Source organism: Somniosus microcephalus, chromosome 12 (assembly GCF_052327205.1).
Source record: "Somniosus microcephalus isolate GS21.2 chromosome 12, FLI_Smic_1.0, whole genome shotgun sequence".
NCBI classification, from domain to species: Eukaryota; Metazoa; Chordata; class Chondrichthyes; order Squaliformes; family Somniosidae; genus Somniosus; species Somniosus microcephalus.
Window position 1 is genome coordinate 58243386 of NC_140998.1, and position 25927 is coordinate 58269312.

At 48.6% G+C, this 25927-nt stretch overlaps 2 protein-coding genes across 3 annotated transcripts in view; one reads left to right on the top strand and one right to left on the bottom strand.

Annotated features, from left to right (window-relative positions):
* The window catches only part of LOC147109216 (uncharacterized), a 370234-nt gene extending 347025 nt beyond the window's left edge, over positions 1-23209 (top strand). Inside the window, exon 2 of the mRNA XM_086002929.1 lies at positions 22564-23209. Coding sequence (XP_085859055.1) covers positions 22564-22647 — 84 coding nt within the window. The 3' untranslated portion in view covers positions 22648-23209. The remainder of the gene's footprint in view (positions 1-22563) is intronic.
* The window catches only part of mdga2a (MAM domain containing glycosylphosphatidylinositol anchor 2a), a 1193698-nt gene that overhangs the window by 240011 nt on the left and 927760 nt on the right, over positions 1-25927 (bottom strand). The window lies entirely within an intron of this gene.

The window sequence follows — 25927 nt, forward strand, 5'->3', positions numbered from 1 at the left end:
TGTTTCACCAAGGCACGCTGGTACAGGTGTTGTGACAAATCTTTCAACAGCAAATGGGTCAAAAGAGCCACTCAGATGTGCCAAGGCAAATTAAATCATAAGATTTCACAAATGTTATACTTGTTCAGGATTTTATTGGAATATAGCTTATATACGTTGGGAATGATCTGGATTAGACTTGGATTAGGTACAGATTCATAGTCTACCTGGTTTGCTTTTTGATTTATAAAGGGCTTATGATCTGCCTGTCCCTGCTCTCAGGAAAAGTAAATGAAAATGTTTTGGAAACAGTGACATTAAACACTTGAGGACTGTAACAGAATTCAAAGGCACTTCATCATCAGGAATGAGATCCAAAGGGGTGGCTGACTTAAGAACATAAGAACATAAGAAATAGGAGCAGGAGTAGGCCAATCGGCCCCTTGAGCCTGCTCCGCCATTCAATAAGATCATGGCTGATCTGATCCTAACCGCCAATCCACTATCACAGAACCATCTCCTGAATCTAACAGAATTAGACACACGAAATAGGAGCAGGATCAGGCTACACGGTCCCTGGGCCCGCTCCGCTACCCACAGGGCCATGACCGATCCGAACCTAGACTCATGTCCAAATTCCTGCCCACTCCCCGTAACCCTTAATTCCCTTTACTTCTAGGAAACTGTCTATTTCTGTTTTAAATTTATGTAATGATGTAGCTTCTACAGCTTTTTGGGGCAGCATATTCCATGGACCTACCACCCTCTGAGTGAAGTAGTTCCTCCTCATCTCAGTTTTGAAAGAGCAGCCCCTTATTCTAAGACTATGCCCCCTAGTTCTAGTTTCACCCATCATTGCGAACATCTTCCCCGCATCCACCCGATCCAACCCCTTCACAATCTTATATGTTTCAATAAGATTGCCTCTCATTCTTCTGAACTCCAATGAGTAGAGTCCCAATCTACTCAACCTCTCCTCATATGTCCATCCCCTCATCCCCGGGATTAACCGAGTGAACCTTCGTTGTACTGACTCGAGTGCAAGTATGTATTTTCTTAAGTATGGACACCAAAACTGTATGCAGTATTCCAGGTGCGGTCTCACCAATACCTTGTACAACTGAAGCAATATCTCCCTATTTTTATATTCTATCCTCCTAGCAATGAAAGCCAACATTCCATTGGCCTTCTTAATCACTTGCTGCACCTGCATACTAACCTTTTGAGTTTCGTGCACCAGGACCCCCAGATCCCTTTGTACTTCAGTACTTTCCAGTTTCTTGCCATTAAAATAATAACTTGCTCTACAATTTTTCCTGCCAAAGTGCATAACCTCACACTTTCCAGTATTGTATTCCATCTGCCAAATCTCTGCCCACTTACTTAGCCTGTCTATGTCCCCTTGCAGGTTTTTTATGTCCTCCTCACTCACTACTTTCCCTCCCATCTTAGTATCATTTGCAAACTTTGATATGTTACACTCGGTCCCCTCCTCCAAATCGTTAATATAGATTGAAAAGAGTTGGGGACCCAGCACTGACCCCTGCGGAACACCACTAGTTACTGATTGCCAGTCTGAGAATGAACCATTTATCCCAACTCTCTGCCTTCTGTTAGATAGCCAATCCTCTATCCATGCCAGAATATTACCCCCAATCCCATGATTTTTTATCTTAAGCAATAATCTTTTGTGTGGCACCTTGTCAAATGCCTTTTGGAAGTCTAAATACACTACGTCCACTGGTTCCCCTTTATCCACCCTATACGTTACTTCCTCAAAGAACTCCAGCAAATTTGTCAAACATGACTTCCCCTTCATAAAACCATGCTGACTTTGTCCTATTAAATTATGATTATCCAAATGTCCTGTTACTGTCTCCTTAATAATGGACTCCAAAATTTTACCTACCACAGATGTTAGGCTAACCGGTCTATAGTTTCCAGCCTTCTGTCTACTGCCCTTTTTAAATAAGGGTGTTACATTAGCAGTTTTCCAGTCTGCCGGGACCTTTGCCGAGTCCAGGGAGTTTTGGAAAATTATTACCAATGCATCCACAATCCCTACCGCCACTTCCCTCAAGACCCTAGGATGTAAGCCATCAGGTCCAGGTGATTTTTCCGCCTTGAGTCCCATTATTTTACCGAGTACCACTTCCTTAGTGATTTTGATCGTGTTTAGCTCCTCCCCCCCTTTAGCCCCCTGTTTGTCCAGTGTTGGGATATTCTTAGTGTCTTCTACTGTAAAGACTGATATAAAATATTCATTCAGTGTTTTTGCCATCTCCATATTTCCCACCATTAATTTCCCGGTCTCATCCTCTAAGCGACCAACATTTACTTTAGCCACCCTTTTTCTTTTTATATAACTATAAAAACTTTTACTATCTGTTTTTATATTTTTTGCTAATTTACTTTCATAATCTATCTTCCCTTTCTTTATCAATCTTTTTGTTATTTTTTGCTGTCTTTTAAAGTTTTCCCAATCCTCTATCCTCCCACTCGATTTGGCTACCTTATATGCCCTTGTTTTTAGTCGAATACTATCCTTAATTTCTTTACTTAGCCACGGATGGCTGTCTTTTCTTTTACACCCTTTTCTTCTCAGTGGAATATATATTTTTTGGAAGTTGTAAAATAACTCCTTAAATGTACACCACTGATCATGTATCGTCTTACCCTTTAATCTATTTTCCCAATCCACTCTACTCAATTCCACTCTTATACCTTCATAGTCTCCTTTATTCTGACAAAGTCACAAGAGAGTTATAGATCTGGTTAGACCTCCGAGGGAGATATTAATTGCAGCTCACTGCTTCTACAATATTTAAAGTATATTAAAAAATAAACACAATTGTGAGATACATCTCTCAGGCTATATATTATATAAAAAAGACAGAACAATATGCAGCAATAACTACAGATCAGCAGACAGCAGAGGTTTGGGAATACATTACAAGACTGAAACAGGTGAGCATCATTGCCTTCTTTAAATCTATCACGGTATATTAGTGATTCAAATTCAGCTTCACTCACAGAAAACATATTCCAACTTAACTCAATATATTGCTGCAATGACTGTTCAGTTGGTCGTCAGGTAGTTTGGAGGAGGGAGGATCCAAGCTATTGAATTCAAATACAAATATGCTATGTGATTTGTTCAGATATGTTAAGGTTAAGAGATAGAGGTGTTCAAAATCATGAAGGGTTTTGATAGAGTAAATTAGGAGAAACTGTTTCCAGTGGCAGAATCATCGATAACCAGAGCGCACAGATTTAAGGTGCTTGGCGAAAGAACGAGAGGCGACATGAGGAAACTTTCTTTTACACAGCGAGTTGTTGTGATCTGGAATGTGCTGCCTGAAAGGGTGGTGGAAGCAGAATCAATGTTAACTTTCAAAAGGGAATTAGATAAATACTTGAAGGGAAATTTTTTTTGCTGGACTATGTGGAAAGAGCGGGGGAGTTGGACTAGTTGGATAGCTCCACCAAAGAGCCGCCACAGGCACGATGGGGCGAATGGCCTCCTTCTGTGCTGCATCATTTTATGATTCTATGTGTATGCTCTGCAGAGTTTTGAATTTAGCAGTTATTTAAATTCACAACGCTTCATTTTATTGTTTTGGAGAGAGATATCAGGCTGACTTTTCCAAATAACTGAATTTGATTTGGTTCCTTTGAAGACTGGAACCTCTGAAGAGATTTAGATAAAATAGACAATTTCCATAGTTGGTGAGAAAGGGATTAAAGAACTACTTTATAAAAAGCAATCATAATATAGCTTTAGCACAAAATTTCAAACTATTCATCTAGATATATATAAATCGGTACTTCTGTCTGTCATTCTGTCTGTCATTCTGTCATTCTGTCTGTCATTCTGTCTGTCATCGCCTGTGCGTCTGGCGGGCTATGCGCTCGAAAGTAACAGGGCGTACCTACGCGCGCATTACCTCCAAAGAAAGCTTACGCTTCCGAGACGGTTTTAAGCATATTTACGTTTCGGCCGGGCTAAAATCGCGCCCGCGGTATCCCAAAAACCTTCAACATTCCGCTCATTAGCATCTCATTATCCGCTCATTAGCGACAGAGTGACCTCGAGGTCGACCAATCGTACGGCGGCTTGCTGCCGCGTGTGGCCGGGCCAATCGGTGCGTGTGTGGGCGGGCCTTATCGTTCTGAACCGAGGTGAGTCGCCGCCATCTTGATTCCAAACTTTTCCTTTCTTTTTCCCGCTTTCTGTGTCTTTCTTTTCAAATATACATTTCCAGCAAAATAAAATTCAATTTATTAAATTCTTTTAAAATAAATCACTCATTTGTAAATATTTTATCTAACCTGAACATTCTTTTTCCTACCTTTGCCCGTTTTTTCTTAGGCCTGAAAGCCTGCGCCTTTCTTGCCCAGCCAGGCCCGAGCTAGGTGATTGCGCTGCTGCTAAGCTCCTCAGCCACCGCCCCCCCCCGCCGTGTCACGTTACCCAGGGCAACAGCGTCAGCCACGAGGGTCAGGGTGCGCGCGCAGCAGGAGCAGGTGAGACGCGACGTCTCTGTTCCGCGCTCGGCGGGGGGGGGCGGGGCTCGGCCGCCGGCCGTCTCTCAGAGCCGCAATCGGGCTCGGCGGGGGGGGGGCGGGGCTCGGCCGCCGGCCGTCTCTCAGAGCCGCAATCGGGCTCGGGGGGGGGGGGGTGTGGCTCGGCCGCCGGCCGTCTCTCAGAGCCGCAATTGGACTCGGCCGGGGGGGGGCTCGGAGAGCGGGGCTCTCGGCCGGGGGGGGGCGGGGCTCGGAGAGCGGGGCTCTCGGCCTGGGCCCCCCCCGCCCCTTCCCCCCCCCACCCCCGCCCCCCCCTTCCCCTTCCCGCCCCCCCTTCCCCCCCGCCGCCCCCCCTTCCCCTTCCCTTCCCCTTCCCGCCCCCCCGCCCCTTCCCCCCCGCCCCCCCTCCCTTCCCCCCTGCCCCTTCCCCCCCGCCCCTCTCCCCCCTCCCTTTCCCCCCCTCCCTTTCCCCCCCCGCCCCCGCCCTCCCTTCCCCCCCGCTCTCTTCCCCCACCCGCTCTCTCTCTTCCCCCCAGTCGCTCTCTCTCTTCCCCCCAGTCGCTCTCTCGCTACCCCCAGTCGCTCTCTCTCTTCCCCCCAGTCGCTCTCTCTCTTCCCCCCCAGTCGCTCTCTCTCTTCCCCCCCAGTCGCTCTCTCTCTTCCCCCCCAGTCGCGCTCTCTCTCTCTCTTCTCCCCCCCCCCCCCGAGTCGCTCTCTCTCTCTCTCTCTTCTCCCCCCCCCCAGTTGCTCTCTCTCTCTCTCTTCCAACAACAACATGCCCTCGAAAAAGCCTTGGCACCGCTGGGCACTTCAGCTAGTCTATATATATAAATCGGTACTTCTGTCTGTCATTCTGTCATTCTGTCTGTCTGTCATTCTGTCTGTCATCGCGTGAGCGTCTGGCGGGCTATGCGCTCGAAAGTTACAGGGCGTACCTACGTGCGCGTTACCTCCAAAGAAAGCTTACACTTCCGAGACGGTTTTAAGCGTATTTACGTTTCGGCCGGGCTAAAATTGCGCCCGCGGTATCCCAAAAACCTTCAACATTCCGCTCATTAGCATCTCATTATCCGCTCATTAGTGACAGAGTGACCTCGAGGTCGACCAATCGTACGGCGGCTTGCTGCCACGTGCGGCCGGGCCAATCGGTGCGTGTGTGGGCGGGCCTTATCGTTCTGAACCGAGGTGAGTCGCCACCATCTTGATTCCAAACTTTTCCTTTCTTTTTCCCGCTTTCTGCATCTTTAAAAAAAACGTTGCTTTTAAAACACATATTGTTTAAAAAAAAAATGATTTAGAAACGAATTAACTTATCTAATCTCATTAATTTTCCTACCTTTCCCCGTTTTTCCAGGTAGGCCTCGAAGCCTCGGCTTCTCCTCCGCACCCACGCCCGAGCTAGGCACCTCCCGGCCCCACTCGAAGGCTGGAGGGGCGGGCCTCAGTCCAGCACCGCTACCTTACTAAAGGTGCGCGCGCAGCAGGAGCTGAGACGCGGCGTCTCTCTCTGGCTCGGCCGGGGGGCGGGGCTTGCTGAGCGTCAAGCGTTACCCTGGCAACCGGGCTACCTTACTAAAGGTGCGCGCGCAGCAGGAGCTGAGACGCGGCGTCTCTCTCTGGCTCAGCCGGGGGGCGGGGCTTGCTGAGCGTCAAGCGTTACCCTGGCAACCGGGCCCGCCGGCCGTCTCGCACAGCTGCAATCGGCGGTCTTCACCTGGGGGGGGGGGCTTGACCCTCGGGGGGGGCGTGACCCTCGGGGGGTGGCGCGTGACCCTCGGGGGGGGGCATGACCCTCGGGGGGGGCCGCGACCCTCGGGCGGGGGTGGCCGCGACCCTCGTGGGGGGCCGCGACTCTCGGGGGGGGCCCCCGCCCTCCCTCCCTCCCTCCCATCCCCCCCTCCCCTCCCTCCCTCCCATCCCCCCTCCCCTCCCTCCCTCCCATCCCCCCCTCCTCCCCCCCACTCCCCTCCCTTCCCCCCCTCCCCCCTCCCCTTCCCCCCTCCCACCCCTCCCCCCCTTCTCCCCCCCTCCCTTCCCCGCCGCCCTCCCTTTCCCCCCCGCCCTCCCTTTTCCCCCCCCGCCCCGCCCTCCCTTCCCCCCGCCCTCCCTTCACCCCCGCCCTCCCTTCCCCCCCCGCCCTCTCTTCCCCCCACCCGCGCTCTCTCTCTTCCCCCCAGTCTCTCTCTCTCTACCCCCCAGTCGCTCTCTCTCTCTCTTCCAACAACAACATGCCCTCGAAAAAACCTCGGCACCGCCGGGCACTTCAGCTAGTCTATATATATAAATCGGTCGATCTGTCTGTCTGTCATTCTGTCATTCTGTCTGTCATTCTGTCTGTCATCGCGTGTGCGTCTGTCGGGCTATGCGCTCGAAAGTTACAGGGCGTTCCTATGCGCGCGTTACCTCCAAAGAAAGCTTACGCTTCCGAGACGGTTTTAAGCGTATTTACGTTTCGGCCGGGCTAAAATCGCGCCCGCGGTATCCCAAAAACCTTCAACATTCTGCTCATTAGCATCTCATTATCCGCTCATTAGCGACAGAGTGACCTCGAGCTCGACCAATCGTACGCCGGGTTGCTGGCGTGTGCCACCGGGCCAATCGGTGTGTGTGTGGCCGGGCCTTATCGTTCTGAACCGAGGTGAGTCGCCGCCATCTTGCTTCCATTCTTTTTCCTGCTTTCTGCGTCTTTCTTTTCAAATATACATTTCCAGCAAAATAAAATTGAATTTATTAAATTGTTTTTTAAAAAATCACTCATTTGTAAACCTAACCTGAACATTCTTTTTCCTACCTTTCCCCGTTTTTTTCTTATGCCTCAAAGCCTGCGCCATTCTTGCCCAGCCAAACCCGAGCTAGGTGATTGCGCTTCTGCTAAGCTCCTCACCACCCCCCCCCACCCCGCCGTGTCACGTTACCCAGGGCAACGGCATCAGCCACGAGGGTCAGGGTGCGAGCGCACAAGGAGCAGGTGAGACGCGGCGTCTCTGTTCCGCGCTCGGCGGGGGGGGCGGGGCTCGGCTGCCTGCCGTCTCTCAGAGCTGCAATCGGGCTCGGCCGGGGGGGGGCGGGGCTCGGCCGCCTGCCGTCTCTCAGAGCCGCAATCGGGCTCGGCCGGGGGTGGGGGGGGAGGGCGGGGCTCGGAGAGCGGGGCTGTCGGCCGGGGGGGGCGGGGCTCTCGGCCGGGGGGGGCGGGGCTTGGAGAGCGGGGCTCTCGGCCGGGGGGGCGGGGCTCGGAGAGCGGGGCTCTCGGCCTGGGCCCCCCCGCCCCTTCCCCCCCCCGCCCCCCCTTCCCCCCCTGCCCCCCCTTTCCCACCCCCCTTCACCCCCGCCCCCCCTTCCCCTTCCCGCCCCCTTCCCCTTCCCGCCCTTCCCCCTTACCCCCCTCCCTTCCCCCCCTCCCTTCTCCCCCTCCCTTTCCCCCCTCCCTTTCCCCCTCCCTTTCCCCCCTCCCTCCCTTCCCCCCCGCTCTCTTCCCCCACCCGCTCTCTCTCTTCCCCCCACCCGCTCTCTCTCTTCCCCCCAGTCGCTCTCTCTCTACCCCCCAGTCGCTCTCTCTCTTCCCCCCCAGTCGCGCTCTCTCTCTCTCTTCTCCCCGCCCCCCCCCAGTCGCTCTCTCTCTCTCTCTTCCAACAACAACATGCCCTCGAAAAAGCCTCGGCACCGCCGGGCACTTCAGCTAGTTATTTTATAAAGGAGTTATTTTATGAGGAGTTAGCACAGTTGAGCAACTACTATTACCCTGAAGATAAGAAGAACAGAATCAGCAGCTGAAGTAATCTAAAAATTGAAGTGTTGACTGCTGATTATTCTGGGCAGGGTGATTTTGACCTGGATATCAGTGGCCAGAATGTAAGGAGTTAAAACTTACCTGTAATGATCAATAACGTGTCATTCTATAGTGGACACTAGGTGGAGCCATAGAGCCATGTAGAGCTGTATATAGCTGTATGTATATAAGACTACACTACCCAGCTGTATAGATATTAAGACTACATTACCCATGAGGCACTAGGCTACCCACAAGGCAACAGTCAAGATGGCATCCTGCACACAGGAGCACACATGCTGCATCTCTACAGATACTGTACCTAGAGAACGTGTACTGAATAAATGACCAGCTAGAAGCTAGCTGTGTTTATAATAAGAATGTCTAGTTATTAATGAACATAAGATGGTACCAGGATGGTGAAGATCTGCTGAAAATTGTGAAAAGCGACATGGAGAATTTGAAGCCACCAGAGCGTTTGAAACTCACAGGAAACAGCGACTACAATTGGCAGACTCTTAAACAACAATTCAAACTCTACATTGCAGCCATCGGATTCGGTACGAAGCCAGACGCAAGGAAGATAGCGTTGCTGCTTACGGTTGCAGGCCCACAGGCGATAGAGGTATTTAATACATTTGTATTTAATCCAGCGGAGAACAGAGACAAATTAGACGATGTGCTAAAGAAATTTGATGCACATTGTTCTCCCAAAAAGAATGAGACCTATGAAAGATACATGTTCTGTTCAAGGACACAGCAGCAAAATGAGACTTTTGATAGCTTTATAACTGATCTGAAACTGAAAGCACAGACATGTAATTTCTCTGAGCTCAAAGCATCCATGACTCGTGACCAGATTGAGTTTGGTATTCATGATAAAAAAAGTCAGGGAACGTCTGTTGAGAGAAACCGAACTAAATTTGGAAAATGCGGTGAAAATATGCCAAGCCAACGAGCTAGCTCGAAAGCACGCAAAGACTTCCAGTGAAATCAATAATGATGCAACTGTAATGAGTGATAATGCTGCTGTCGGTGCTGTGTCCTACAAGGGGAAGAAACGTGGGCAGAACAGAAATGAAAAGCAATCGGAGGATGAAATTTTTAATTGTAAACGCTGTGGTTACAAACACCAGTTAAAACAATGCCCAGCGTTTGGAAAAATGTGCACAAAATGTCATGGAAAGAATCACTTTGCCAAACAATGCTTTTCAAAAGTAAAAACTAAGAATGGGCAACGAGTTAATGTAATTGAGGACACTGATTTAAGTGAGACATATTTTGTACGAATGGTGTCATGTGACAATATCAAAAAGGATACAGAAAATGTGCAGCCCTCAGAAATGGACAATGCTGAACATAAAGTTAATGCAGTAAAAGAGGACAAATGGATGATCCCACTGCAGGTAAATGGAGCATTAGTTACCTTGAAACTAGACACTGGGGCAAAAGCAAACTTAATCAGTGTGAGTGACATTAACAATATGAAAGAAAAGCCCAAAATACAGAAAAAGTCAGTACTACTGAAGGACTATAATGGACAGAAAATAGATAGCTTAGGTGTATGCAGACTTAAAATGACAGTCAAAGACAAAGTGCATCATCTCATGTTTTCTGTTGTGGCTGAAAGACTTGATTCACTGCTGGGTGACAAAGCTTGTGAGGACTTAGAACTGGTCAAGAGAGTCTACCGTATAAACTGTGCCATAAGCAGACCAGATGACTCGGTGGATTCTGTAGTGAATAATTTCCAGGATGTGTTCAAAGGATTTGGAGTTCTACCATTCACTTACAAGATCCAGCTAAAGGAGGATGCTCAGCCAGTGGTACATGCTCCACGAAGAGTTCCAGCATCCCTGCGTGACCGGCTCAAGAATGAACTGGACAGAATGACCACACTAGGAGTCATCAGGAAAGTCAAAGAGCCAACAGACTGGGTTAACTCCACGGTATGTGTAAAGAAAAAGAACAATGATCTAAGAATATGCATGGATCCAAAGGACTTAAATGCAAACATAAAACGTGAGCACTACCAGATTCCCAAGCGAGAAGAAATCACCAGTGAAATGTCAGGTGCCAGATACTTTACAAACCTCGATGCCTCACAAGGATTTTGGCAACGAAAACTGGATGAAGAGAGCACCAAATACTGTACCTTCAACACACCATTTGGCAGGTATTGTTTCCTCAGAATGCCTTTCGGGATAATATCTGCATCTGAAATCTTTCATAGAGCGATGGAACACATAATTGAAGGTCTGGAAGGAGTTCGGGTCTATGTTGATGACATCATCATCTGGGGCTCCACACTGAAAGAATACAATGAGAGACTGACTAAAGTGCTACAGAGCATACGCCGGAATGGACTGAAGCTCAACAAAGCCAAGTGTCAGTTTGGCGTCCAGGAAGTCACTTTCCTAGGAGATAATCTATCTGGTAAAGGAATAGAGCCAGATATGGAAAAAGTAAACGCCATACTCAAAATGCCCCGACCCACTGACAAAAAAGGAGTGCTACGCATCATGGGGATGATAAACTTCATTGGAAAGTTCATTCCTAACTTGTCAGCCAAGACAGCCTGTCTGCGAGACCTGCTACATAAAACAAATGAGTTCGCATGGAAAGACATGAACAAGAGTGGATAAACCTCAAAACAGTGCTGACAACCACACCTGTACTCACCTTCTTTGACCCAACAAAAAGAATCAAAGTGTCAACGGATGCATCAAAAGATGGCCTAGGTGCGGTCTTGCTACAAGCAGAGGGTGAAGATTGGAAGCCTGTTGCCTATGCCTCCAGGTCTATGACTGATACTGAGTGTCGATACGCCCAGAGTGAAAAGGAATGTCTAGGCTTGGTAGTTGGACTAGAAAAGTTTCATGGCTACATATATGGACTTCCCACCTTCACAGTTGAGACAGACCACAGCCCTCTGGTTGCCATCATAAAAAAGAACCTGAATGAGATGTCTCCAAGGATTCAACGACTCATGATGAAGCTGCAAAGATATGACTTTGAACTGATCTACACACCAGGCAAATACATAGTGTTAGCAGATTCACTATCCTGAGCACCCACAATGAGTCATGTGAGCTCTACTGAAGAAGACGTGGATGTTCATGTGAGTATGGTCACTGCTGCGCTGCCCGTGTCAGACACAAAATCAAAGCAAATAGCAGAAGAAACAGTAAAAGATACAGTATTACAAACAGTAATAGAGAACATTCATCATGGTTGGCCAAAAGGTTCCTGTCCAAAATATTTTCACATAAGGTCAGAATTGAGTGTCGCAAGTGGACTATTACTAAAACAGAACAGAATAGTCATTCCACAGGCTCTACGTCAAGACATGCTCAAAAGGATTCATGAGGGACACCTCGGAATTGAAAAATGTAAAAGGAGGGCAAGAGACACTGTTTATTGGCCTGGCATAAATAAGGACATTGAGAACATGATAGGCAAATATGAGACATGTCAGAAACACCAAAACAAACAAGCAAAGGAACCAATGATAGTAGCTGACATACCAACAGCACCATGGCAAAAGGTTGGTATGGACCTTTTTCATTTAAATGGTAAAGACTATCTAATAGTGATTGACCACTATTCTAACTATCCTGAGATGGCGCTGCTCTCAAGCACCACAGCAAGCAGTGTCATAATGCATGTGAAATCCATCTTCGCCAGACATGGAATTCCCAGGATTGCCGTTAGCAACAATGGTCCGTGCTTCAACTGTAAGGAGTGGCAACAGTTTGCAGCACATTATGACTTTCAGCACATCACATCCAGTCCTTTGTATGCTCCGTCAAATGGTAAGGCAGAGAAAGGTGTTCAAGTTCTCAAGCAGCTACTGAAGAAAAGCGACAGAAAGCAAGTCTGATCCTTATCTCGCCCTGCTGAGCTACCGAGCCTCACCTTTAGACTGTGGTTCTTCACCTGCTGAACTACTAATGGGTCGCAAGTTGCGCACCACGCTACCCTGCTGTGCAAAAGAACAGCAAAATGAGGAACTGAGACAGAGACTTCAACTGTTAAAGCTGAAACAGAAATCATACTATGACAAGTCATCCAAAACTCTAAAACCATTGACAAGGGATGATGTTGTCAGGATTGAGGATCCAGATGCATGGAACAGGAAAGCTACAGTTCTTGAGGAAGTAGGACCAAGGTCATACACTGTTAGAACTGAGGAAGGACAGATTCTCAGGAGGAACCGCCGTTCCCTCCTAAAAACACAAGAGACTATTCAAGACCAGATTGATGACAATGCCGCAACTGCATCTTGTCATTCACCGCCAGAACAATCTCATGAAGACACATCAGACTTACCCGTGTTGAGAAGATTCACACGTGAAGTAAAAAAGCCTGATAGACTTAATCTTTGAGTACAATGTAAAGCTTTGAAAATGTGTTGACTGTTTTGAAAATGTTTATGTTTATAGAGCACTAACAAAAGTGTTACTGATATTATCTTTATTGTTTTCTTGACAGTTGATTGATATTGATTTTGTTAAACCTTCACGAAAGGGGGATGTAATGATCAATAACATGTCATTCTATAGTGGACACTAGGTGGAGCCGTAGAGCTGTGTAGAGCTGTATATAGCTGTATGTATATAAGACTACACTACCCAGCTGTATAGATATTAAAACTACATTACCCATGAGGCACTAGGCTACCCACAAGGCAACAGTCAAGATCGCAGCCTGCACACAGAAGCACACATGCTGCATCTCTACAGATACTGTACCTAGAGAACGTGTACTGAATAAATGACTAGCTAGAAGCTAACTGTGTTCATAATAAGAATGTCTAGTTATTAATGAACATAAGATTACCTACAAGAGGAGGCATAAATGGAGAAGCCAAAAATATTTACAGTAAAATGGGTAAACAAACCCAAAAATGCAAGAGTGATGTTAGAAACTTTGAAATTGCAGCTGGAGTGCTTGCTAAACATCAAACTCTGAGATTATGAGATTACATTCGTAACTATTTCTAATGTATATACAGATTCTCAGTTTTATTGGATTGGGCCTGAAAATCCTCGTACCCACTCTGTCAGTATAATGGCAGCAGAGCGGGTTCTGCTGACCCTGCCGGAGTATCCAGGGTCAGTTCATTTAAATAGTTGCACGGGAGTGGGCCACTGTTGGCCCTTCCCCGCAACCGGAAGGCCAAACTCTGCAGCTGCTTGGCCCCCTTAATAAAAGGACCAATTTGGACATTTTGTTGGCAGCATTTCCAGAGCTTTTCACAGCAAGGCCCCGGCCTGAAGACTCTGGTGAGCCTCACTTCCCCCACCCACCAAACTGGCATCCAGATCACTGATATAATGGAGGCTGGAGCAGTGGGAATCCAGGCATGCGAAAGCCCTCCTGCTAGGCCCTCCTTTTTTTAAAATGTGTTTATGGGATGTGGGCGTCGCTGGCAAGACCAGCATTTATTGCCCATCCCTAGTTGCCCTCGAGAAGGTGGTGGTGAGCCGTCTTCTTGAACCGCTGCAGTCCGTGTGGTGAAGGTACTCCCACAGTGCTGTTAGGGAGGGGGTTCCAGGATTTTGACCCAGCGAGATGAAGAATCGGCGATATACTTCTACGTCAGGATGGTGTGTGACTTGGAGGGGATCTTGGAGGTGATGGTGTCCCCATGCACCTGCTGCCCTTGTCCTTCTAGGTGGAAGAGGTCACAGGTTTGGGAGGTGCTGCCGAAGAAGCCTTGGTGAGTTGCTGCAGTGCATCTTGTAGATGGTACACACTGCAGCTATGGTACACCGATGGTGGAGGGAGTGAATGTTTAAGGTGATGGATGGGATGCCAATCAAGCGGGCTGCTTTGAACTGGAACGAGCTTCTTGAGTGTTGTTGGAGCTGCACTCATCCAGGCAAGTGGAGAGTATTCCATCACACTCCTGACTTGTGCCTTGTAGATGGTGGAAAGGCTTTGGGGAGTCAGGAGGTGAGACACTCACCGCAGAATACCTAGCCTCTGACCTGCTCTTGTTGCCACAGTATTTATGTGTCTGGTCCAGTTAAATTTCTAGTCAGTGCTCCTTTAACAGACCACGTTTAGATGGAAGTTCCACCCGGCCCAGGCCCATGCAAATATTGCCATTAGCAAACGTTCTGGGTAGAGGCTCAGTGATTCTCCACCCAGTCAGGCCGCTTGTGCCCAACTTATGAGGAAATTCAGGGGCAGAGTTTCTAAGTGTTGTTTCTGGACATCACATTATCCATTTTCTGCTGCTACTGTTATTCTCTCCTGTTAATTGTTATTATTATGCCCACAGAGCTTTGCTTTGTTGTTTCGGACAATGTGACATGATTGTAATCTGAATAATATCTGTTTTCCAGCAAGTCGAAGTGAAAGGGCAGAATGAGCTATGCCCATCTTATTAAACACCTTTTTACGTTTTGATGAGGTTTGATCATTTTTTTTGCTTGCAATATTTGCCCAGTTACTCACTGTTTTGTCTACAGTCCCTGATGCACTATTAATTTCCTGCTCTGTGAAGTTTAATTTACATCTTTCATTTCCATCCTCCTGAGGCATGTTGGCATCTGAAATCTGTCAGAACCTCCTTGAAACTGGAGTATGGGCGCTGCTATTCTGTGTTTGCGTGGCATTTCAACTGATTGTTGAGAATTTCATAAATTATTCTGAATTTCACAAATCCTTTATATATAGCACATTCATAACTCAAACTATAATGGAATTAAACAACAATTTTGAAATATCTGGTCCTGTATTTCTATTGTGGATGAGGTGTTTCTCCCAAACTAGATTTTTAAATTCAGCTGTAGTGTCTTTGGCTCTATTTCTGCTCCATTAAGAGTCTATTGTCTAACCTTTCACCTTCATTCAAAAAAGGAGTAGACAAACCAGGTACAGGAAACTTTTTTTTATCCGGCACGGACAGGACCGACGTGGTGCCGGTTCATCAAAAATTCCGGATAACCGAAAGCTATAGTAAAAGATACGGAGCTGAGAGCTCCGTATAAAGCAACAAACCCTGTTGCAGCTTCAGAACAATGGCCACAAGTTGCAAGCGTCTCTGTAGCTTAGCAACAGCTGCAGCCACACCCTTGCACAGCAACAAATGGAGGAAGGCAAGTAATAAAAGTTACCTGAACCTACTCCTGCATTTTGCCGGTTAACCGAGATTTCTGGTTATTTAGGTGCTGGTAAATCGAAAGTTTCCTGTATCTGTAGGCGAGTGAATTTAACACTGGGAACATTTCTAGAACCCATCATCAGGGACAGAAAAAATGAGCACATGGAAAAGTATAAGCTGATTAGGGGAAGTCAGCTTGGTTTGTGAAAGGAAAATCATGTCTAACTAACCTAATTGAGTTCTTCGCATTGTCACTGAGGTGGTGGACAAAAGCGAATCAAAGGATGTTGCGGAGCAGGCGTGAGGGGCTGACTGGCCTACTCCGCTTCCTATATTGTTCCTGTGATATATAAATGCATTTTCAGAAGGCATTTGATAAGGTTCCACACAAGCAATTGCTAGCTGGAATTCAGGCATGCGGAATTGAAGATAGCCTTGGAGCATCAACAAGAAACTAACTGTGAGGCAAGAGGGAGAGTTGGGATAAAAGGGACATTCTTGGATTAGTGGGACTGGTGCTTGGGGTCCCAGTTTTTAAATGAACTGGGCCTGGAAATAGAAGAAACTATATTCAAGTTTTCAGCTCATAATTTACTAGGAGGTCTCTTAGAATTTGAGCTAAGCAGGTTAAAAGTAAATTCAGGAAAAACTTCTTCATGCAAAACCTTGTGGAAATATGCTGCACATTGCCCCCAAGGGCCATAGAAAGGAAGCCAATTAAAGTGTTTGGAAGGGAGATAGATGTTTACTTGGGAATTAAAGGTATTAAAGGATATGGGGAAAAGGCAGGAAATTGCAATTTAAAAGATAGAGCTACAGGCATGATGGGCTGAAAGCCCCATTGTTGTTCTTATGTTCTCTAGTCATCATCATGTAACATAAGCAACATAAAGTGTTAGTCTGACGAAACGTCATTGACCTGAAACGTTATCTCTGTTTCTCTCTCCACAGATGCTGCCTGACCTGCTGAGTATTTCCAGCATTTTCTTTATATATATTATAAAGTGTTACTCACTAAAGGCGAGAGGAAGGTAATCTGTTGTTTTAAGTAACTGTGACTGGTATGAATGAGATTATCAATGAGGTACCTCATGATCAGCTAATGCAATATGGTCTGGTTCTTTCTATTTCTGTTACCATAAGTTAACGTGAACAATCACTTACCACTAAATACCAAGTGTTGCCATAGAAACAGAAAAATAGGAGCAGGAGTAGGCCATTCGGTCCTTCGAGCCTGCTCTGCCATTCAATATGATCATGGCTGATCCTCTATCTCAATACCATATTCCCGCTCTCTCCCCATATCCCTTGATGCCTTTTGTGTCTAGAAATCTATCTATCTCCTTCTTAAATATATTCAGTGACTTGGCCTCCACAGCCTTCTGTGGTAGAGAATTCCACAGGTTCACCACCCTCTGAGTGAAGAAATTTCTCCTCATCTCAGTCCTAAATGTCCTACCCCGTATCCTGAGACTGTGACCCCTCGTTCTAGACCCCCCAGCCAGGGGAAACATCCTCCCTGCATCCAGTCTGTCTAGCACTGTCGGAATTTTACACGTTTCAATGAGATCCCCTCTCATTCTTCTAAACTCTAGTGAATACAGGCCCAGTCGACCCAATCTCTCCTCATACAACAGTCCTGCCATCCCAGGAATCAGTCTGGTGAACCTTCGCTGCACTCCCTCTATAGCAAGTACATCCTTTCTTAGGTAAGGAGACCAAAACTGCACACAGTACTCCAGGTGTGGTCTCACCAAGGCCCTGTATAACTGTAAGACATCCTTGCTCCTGTATTCAAATCCTCTTGCAATGAAGGCCAACATACCATTTGCCTTCCTAACTGCTTGCTGCACCTGCATGTTTGCTTTCAGTGACTGGTGTACAAGGACACCCAGGTCCCTCTGTACATCAGCATTTCCCAATCTTTCACCATTTAAATAATACTCTGCCTTTCTGTTAATCCTACTGAAGTGGATAACTTCACATTTATCCACATTATACTGCATCTGCCATGTATTTGCCCACTCACTCAACTTGTCTAAATCGCCTTGAAGCCTCTTTGCATCCTCCTCACAACCCCTCCTAGTTTCATGTCGTCAGCAAACTTGGAAATATTACATTTGGTTCCCTCATCCAAATCATTGATATATATTGTGAATAGCTGGGGCTCAAGCACTGATCCCTGCGGTACCCCACTAGTCACCGCCTGCCACCCCGAAAAAGACCCATTTATTCTTACTCTCTGTTTCCTGCCTGTTAACCAATTTTCAATCCATGCCAGGATATTACCCCCAATCCCATGTGCTTTAATTTTGCACACTGAAACCTCTTATGTGGGACTTTATCAAAGGCCTTCTGAAAATCCAAATACACCACATCCACTGGTTCTCCCTTATCTATTCTACCAATTACATCCTCAAAAAACTCCAGTAGGTTTGTCAAACACGATTTCCCTTTCATAAATCCATGGCGACTTTGTCTAATCCCGTTGATATTTTCTAAGTGTCCTGTTGCTAACAGTGGATTATAACAGTTAACTTATTATGAGAAAGTGCAAATGAGAGCTGGTGTCTTATTGGAACTTCTTATCAGCTTGTGCATGGTATTGACTGGATTGTACATTCGCTCAGATTTTGCCGTCAGTGACGAGTGAACGACGCCAGCCATTCATTACACTTACGCTTGCCCACAGACTTTCTATGGGCTTTTGCACTGGAACTTGTGGTAATTAGACAGCACAGCACCCTCTACAGGGGATTTAGGACCTATGTAAACAGGGCAAGCAATGGTGTGTCTCCATAACCAATCAGATTGAAGAATCCTTACAGAGACATGCAGGGGGATAAATTGAGTCGTGCCTCCTTTGGGGCGCTACTTTTAGCGCCCCAAAAAAATGAGCGCTCCCCGCAGCTGAAATTCATCGGTAGCACCCCAAGAGGGAAGCGGAGCGCTACTGGAAGCGTCCCGCCTCCTTCTTGGGGCGCTGTGAGTGAATATCGCAGTGCTATGTGCCGCAGCTCCACGTGCTGTGGTACGTCACGCCGCGGTCCTGCAGGCCTTCCTCCCCTTCTTAAAGGGGGGGAGCCTAGCACAACGCAACCTGGGCCCAGCTGGGCCACCAGGGATCGGAGTGCTGGCAAAAGAGCCCAGCACTCAAGAGAAGTGCCGGGCTCACGGAGCGCAGCCGGCACACCGCGGGGGGGCTGGTCAGGAGGCCGGGGATGGCAACGAGGGCAGGTGCTGGCAGGCGGCCAGCAACAAAAATGGCCACCCGGCCCCTCCCCTTTTATTAACGCCGCCCCGGCTGTAGATAGGCCCCCCCTGAAAACGTCGGACATAACGTCCGGCGGTAAGTCAGGGGGCGCTACTGAAGATCGCGGCCAGGGCGCGAGCGGGGCGCTGCGCACGGCAATGACTTCATCGCCGGCGGCGCAGCGCCGCGGGGCACCAACAGTTACCTCCGCTGCTAACCTCCCGCTAAATTTCGCAGGAGGTGTTACTGGTGCCGTGTGGTAAACCACTGTTTGTATTCCTGTTTGTCCTGTTTGTATTCCACTGTGTACATGCCTGGACATGCCTCGGCTGACTCCTCCCACAGGTCCTAGTATAAAGGTGACTGCTCCCCAGCCCTTAGTATCATGGACCGGTCGACCACGCGAGGCAGACCTCCATTCTGTTGTTAATAAAAGCCTTTGGTTACTCTTCTAACTCTCAGTCTTTTATGAGTAATTGATAGCGCATCAATTTTATTAACAACATTTTATAATGGAGAAGATCCTCACACCAGCATGCCTGGACTTAGATCATCGGGAGGCGGACTCATCCACCAAGTTTACTCACTGGCTTAAGTGTTTCGAAAAATTCCTGACCGCCTCCGAAGCAATCAAATCGGACGAGGACAAACTGGATGTCCTGACCTCCAAAGTGAACCACCGAGTGTACTCGGTCATCCAAGACGCGACCTCGTACGCGGACGCTATCAAGCTCCTCAAGAACCAGTACACGCGCCCAGTGAACGAAGTGTACGCCAGGCACCTCCTGGGGAGTCGTAAACAACAACCTGGGGAATCGACCGTGGAATACCTTCAGGCACTGTCTGTGCTTGGCCGGGCCTGTGGTTGTAAGGATGTAAAGGCCGCCATGTACACAGAGGAACTTATCCGGGATGCTTTTGTAGCGGGCCACAGATCCAATTACACCCGACAGCGACTGTTGGAGCAGAGTAACCTCGACCTCAACAAGGCCTCTGAACTCACACTATCGTTGGATGCAGCCTACCAGGGCATGGATGCCTACTCCTCTGCACCGTGGACGCCGCGGGGAATGACAGCCTGGGACACGGTAGGACCGCCTCATAGCGCCGTGCCACCCCAGCCACACCCCAACAACGGCCCAACTACCGCAGCAGTGTCCCAAGGCCAGACAGCAGTGCCCCAAGGCCAGAAATGCTACTTCTGTGGCCAGGCAAAACACCCCAGAGCGCGCTGCCCGGCGAAAAACGCGATCTGCTCGGGCTGCGGGAAGAAGGGACACTACGCTAGCGTCTGCAGGGCCAAAGCCACCCCGAACCCCAGCAGCGCCGCGTGTGGGCCATGCGGGCCGCCATCTTGGACCTCCCCGGCCATGTGCGAATCACCGGTACAGCAGCCATTTTGGACGCCTCCAGCCACATGGGGATCATGGACGCCGCCATCTTGGACGACAGCCGGGACGCAGCAGGCCCCCGACACCGCCTCATCTGATACCCGCAGCGACACACCGACCCCTACGCTGGCATCCGTTACACTGGACCAAGCGAGACCGCACCAACTGGCCAGTTCCACAATGGACATTAAGGAAATGGTCACGATACAATCTGCCTTTTTGACTCTGGGAGCACGGAGAGCTTCATCCACCCCGACACGGTGCGGCGTTGCTCTCTCCCAGTCCTGCCTGCGCAACAGCGGATTTCTACGGCCTCCGAGTCCCAGTCGGCGGACATCGGCGGCTACTGCGTGGTGACACTCGTAGTAGACGGGACCGTGTACGATCATTTTAAACTTCTGGTCCTGCCTGACCTCTGCGCTGCCATCCTGCTGGGGTTAGATTTTCAGTGCCACCTTAAAAGTGTTACGATGGCGTACGGTGGACCCCTACCCCCACTCACAGTCCGCAGCCAGCAGCTTCCAAACTGCCCGCCGCGCACCAGGTGCAACCTCTCCACACTCAGAGTCACCCCCCCCCAACTGTTTGCTAACCTCACCCCCGACTGTAAGCCCATCGCCACAAAGAGCAGGCGATACAGTGCCGGGGACAGGGTTTTCATTAAAACCGAAGTGGAGCGGCTCCTGAAAGAAGGGATTATTGAGGGCAGCACCAGCCCCTGGCGAGCCCAGGTTGTGGTCGTTAAGACCGGCGAGAAGCAGCGCCTGGTCATCGACTACAGCCAGACAATAAATCGCTACACCCTGCTGGATGCCTACCCACTCCCCCGTATAGCTGATATGGTCAACCAGATCGCGCAGTACCGCGTCTTCTCGACCATTGACCTGAAATCAGCGTACCACCAGCTCCCCATCCGCCCTGAGGACCGCCAGTACACTGCCTTTGAGGCAAACGGCCGCCTCTATCACTTCCTTAGGGTTCCCTTTGGCGTCACCAACGGGGTCTCCGTCTTCCAAAGGGAGATGGACCGGATGGTAGATCAAAATGCGTTGCAGGCCACTTTCCCATATCTGGACAATGTGACCATCTGCGGCCGTGACTTGCAGGACCATGACGCAAACCTCGAAAAATTCCTCCGCACCGCCCAACTCCTAAACCTGACATATAACAAGGAGAAGTGCATATTCCGCACAAACCGCCTCGCCATCCTTGGCTGTGTTGTGGAACACGGAGTCATCGGCCCCGACCCCGACCGGATGCGTCCCCTTATGGAACTTCCACTGCCCCACTGCCTCAAGGCCCTGAAGAGGTGCCTAGGGTTTTTCTCCTATTACGCCCAGTGGGTCCCCTACTATGCGGACAAGGCCCGTCCGCTGATCAAGTCCACCTCTTTTCCCTTGACGGCAGAGGCCCGCTTAGCCTTCCACCGTATCAAGGAGGACATTGCCAAAGCCACCATGCACGCAGTGGACGAATCCATCCCCTTCCAGGTGGAAAGCGACGCGTCTGACTTTGCCCTGGCCGCTACCCTCAATCAGGCGGGGAGACCCGTGGCCTTCTTTTCACGAACCCTCCAAGGCCCGGAGACCAGACACTCCGCTGTTGAGAAGGAGGCCCAGGCGATTGTGGAGGCTGTGCGTCATTGGAGGCACTACCTGGCCGGAAAACGATTTACCCTGCTCACTGACCAGCGTTCAGTTGCTTTTATGTTTAACAACAAGCAGAGGGGCAAAATCAAAAATGACAAGATCTTGAGGTGGAGAATCGAACTTTCCACCTACAACTACGAGATCTTGTACCGGCCCGGGAAGCTAAATGAACCCCCGGATGCGCTATCGCGTGGCACCTGCGCCAGCGCGCAGATCGATAGACTGCGGGCCCTCCACAATGACCTCTGCCACCCGGGGGTCACCAGGTTCTTCCACTTCATCAAGGCCCGCAACCTGCCTTACTCTATTGAGGAGGTCAGGACCATGACCAGGAACTGCCAAGTCTGCGCTGAGTGCAAACCGCACTTTTATAGACCAGACAGGGCCCACCTGATAAAAGCCACTCGCCCCTTCGAGCGCCTGAGCGTCGATTTTAAAGGGCCTCTCCCCTCCTCCGACCGCAATGTGTACTTCCTCAATATTATTGATGAGTACTCCCGTTTCCCGTTCGCCTTCCCCTGCCCGGACATGACCAGTGCCACGGTCATTAAATGTCTGAACAACCTCTTCACCCTGTTCGGCTTCCCCAGCTATATCCATAGCGACCGGGGCTCATCGTTTATGAGCGACGAACTCCGTCAGTACCTGCTAACTAGGGGTATTGCCACAAGCAGGACCACCAGTTACAACCCCCGGGGGAACGGACAGGTGGAAAGAGAAAATGCGACAGTTTGGAAGGCCGTCCTGCTAGCCTTAAAGTCTAGGGGCCTTCCAACCTCCCGCTGGCAGGATGTGCTCCCCGATGCGCTCCACTCTATTCGGTCACTGCTCTGCACTGCCACTAACGCCACCCCTCATGAGAAAATGTTTGTCTTCCCAAGGAAGTCCACATCGGGGACATCGCTACCGCCATGGCTGACGTCCCCAGGGCCGGTCCTACTGAGAAGACACGTGAGGACCCATAAAACGGACCCCCTGGTCGAGAGGGTCGACCTCCTCCACGCCAACCCCCAGTATGCTTACATCGCATACCCGGACGGGCGGGAGGACACAGTCTCCATAAGAGACCTTGCACCCTCGGGGGCCGCAGTAACCCACTACCCACTACCACCCCCCCCCACGATCCGATATCCAGCCCCAGCAGACGGCAGGCCTGGGCCCCGCGACCCGCTCGACATCTATGAGGACGACACGCCTGTGCCACAGCCTACGCTGGACTCGACGCCGGAAACTTCACTACCCCTGCCGTCGCCACGCAGATCACAGCGGCAGACAAGACCTCCGGAGAGACTCCAATACACTAACTTTTAATACACTTCACCCCGCCGGACTCAATTTTAAACAAGGGGTGAATGTGGTAAACCACTGTTTGTATTCCTGTTTGTCCTGTTTGTATTCCACTGTGTACATGCCTGGACATGCCTCGGCTGACTCCTCCCACAGGTCCTAGTATAAAGGTGACTGCTCCCCAGCCCTTAGTATCATGGACCGGTCGACCACGCGAGGCAGACCTCCATTCTGTTGTTAATAAAAGCCTTTGGTTACTCTTCTAACTCTCAGTCTTTTATGAGTAATTGATAGCGCATCATGCCGCGCCTGGGCGCTAGTTGCTTTGCGCCCCATTAGTGCCCTCTTCAGGCGCTAACGGGAGGCGCAAAGCAACCGAATTTTTAGGCCGCAGAGTCTAAACCAGGGAGTACAAGTTCGAATATTTAATTTAATGCCAAATCATGTACAGAAAGCAAAATAAAGAGAGGGCAAGAAAGATGAGATTGAGAGATAAAAGAGACAGAAAAAAATATTTAATTATAAAAATCTCCAACAATAATTAAAACCTGAAGGAATGAGACGCCACACTTTTAAGAGTTAATTTTCAGTGCCACAGAGGTTGCTTGGCAGTATCACGCCGTTAAAAATTCACTTACGTTTGAATGGACCAACCCTAACTTTTTCTGGCATGTTTAGTGGGTATCTAATGGGTAAGTACAGTAACTTCATGCCCTTCCATGTTTTTGAACGCCGAGTCTCTTGGCGAGATACCTGTATAGAACAGCTTCTGGAGGAGCAGGGCAACTAGGACAGCAACTTTGTGATTTTCGTGTTTAACTGTGCATGTGTGGACTCTGGAAGTTGCTGTCAGATTTATAACTGAATAACTGTTATCCTTACTGCAAAATCTGGGCCTTTATTTTGAAGGAGTTTTTTTGTGCAACACTGCAATACCAGCACAGATCCAGCAGGTGGAGCTTGACAATTACATCCTCCACCACTGAAAGCTTTGTTCCAGACCCAGTGTTTGTCACACTACCATATAGTGAAGCTACACACTGGAATAACTATGCCATTTCTAGACCATATCTTTTATTTAACTGGCTAGCCCTTGGGCATTTTATTTCCACCCAGGTGCCTGCAAATGGTAAATTTATTCATCAGACACTCAGAAAAGCATCAGGCTCTCCTCAGTTCTCTAGGGTCCTTTCAGTCTTATGCTATTTTACTTTCTAACTTTCTGGATATATATTTTCAAACATCACTGGGCAAAGAGATTATGCGGAATACAAATGGAACAAAGTCATATTTATTTTCCTCAGCCCCTGGGACATAAATAACAATTTACAATTGTTTCCTTATGACAGCCTTGTAACATAATGTCTGAATATTCGCTATGTTTTTCCTTTCTCTCTCTGAAGTATATAAGGAGGCGAGTAAATCCTGTCGCGTCTTTGCGTCAGGTCACTCTGGCTATCAATGGACCTTCCAATTTGGGTTGCCTGGGGTGATTCCAAGCAGCAGGGTTGCATTGATCATTGATAAAAGTTTTGCAGCCACTCTCTCGTGATGAATTAAAATGGTTATTGGCCAAATGTCCTACCCTCATGGGAAGAACACTGGTGGAACTCTTCCAACAGTAGAAGCAATCAGTGCTGGACAGGAGCCAGCCTGAAGAATGGCGTCACCCTATTAATGTCTCCAGTGTAAGGAGACTTTTTTTTTAGCCACAAAGCCTGTTGGGATAGGACGAGATCCAATTACAGGTTCAATCAGAGTTCAAACTGTGGCAACATTTATTTCCGAATTTGTTACTGAAATGTTAACTCTGTAAACATGTAGCAGTATAAATCAGGTTTGATTTACAGATGCAAAATCAGGTGCCAATTACACAGCAAAAGGCAGATTCTGTGAAGTCAGTGCAATAATGCAATGAGTAAAAGTTGATACTGGAATACACATCATCCCATGAATTGCACATGCAATACACGGAAGTTACTCGGTGTCTATATTCCGGCTCAAAATCGTTGAGCCTGAGCACGAGTTAGAGGCACTCCAACACATAAGAGAGGGGTGGAATATTCGGTTAGTTTACTCCAAAACACAGTCACACCACATCGAAAGATACAAGTACAGGAAGAGCAGTGTGCGACCGACAGTCTGCAGGGTAGGGGGAGCCTTGTGGAGACAGAGAAAGAGGAAGTGGAGAATCTGGTCCTGTTCAACAGGCACAATAGACTTGCTACCTGTGCGGATAAAGAAATAGGTTTTGGGGAGGATGGCCAAAAATCTAACCAAGTCACAAGAGATTATTAGCAAAAATAAAAGTGCCTCCCACAGTCCAAAGATGTGCGGGTTAGGTTGATTGGCTATGATAAAAATTGACCCTTAGTGTTAGGGGGATTAAATACGTGGGGTTACGGGGATAGGGTGGGATATGTGTTGGTGTAAGGGTTATGGGGATCGGGTGGGATATGTGTCGGTGCAGGCTCGATGGGCCGAAATGGCCTCTATCTGTACTGTGAGGTTTCTGTGATTCTGTGATTCATGGCATGGTTTGGTAATTGGTTGGGAGACAGCAGACAGAGTAGGGATAAAGGGAATGTGCTCTGATTGGCGGGATGTGACAAGTGGTGTTCTCCATGTATCTGTACAGGGGCCTCTGCTTTTCACCATACATATCAAGGACTTGGATGAAGAAAGAGAGATTTCAATATCCAAGTTTGCAGATGACATTAAGTTAGATGGCACAGTAAGTTGTGTAGATGAGAGCAGGAAGTTACAATGTGACATAGGCAGATTAACCGAGTGGACAAAACTGTGGCCAATGAAGTTCAATATGGAGAAGTGTGAGGTCATCCACTTTGGATCCAAGAAATACAAATTGGAATACTTTCTTAAGGCCAAGAGAGACCAGGAACTGTGGAGGAGCAAAGGGAATTGGATGTCCATGCACACAAATCACTAAAAGCTACT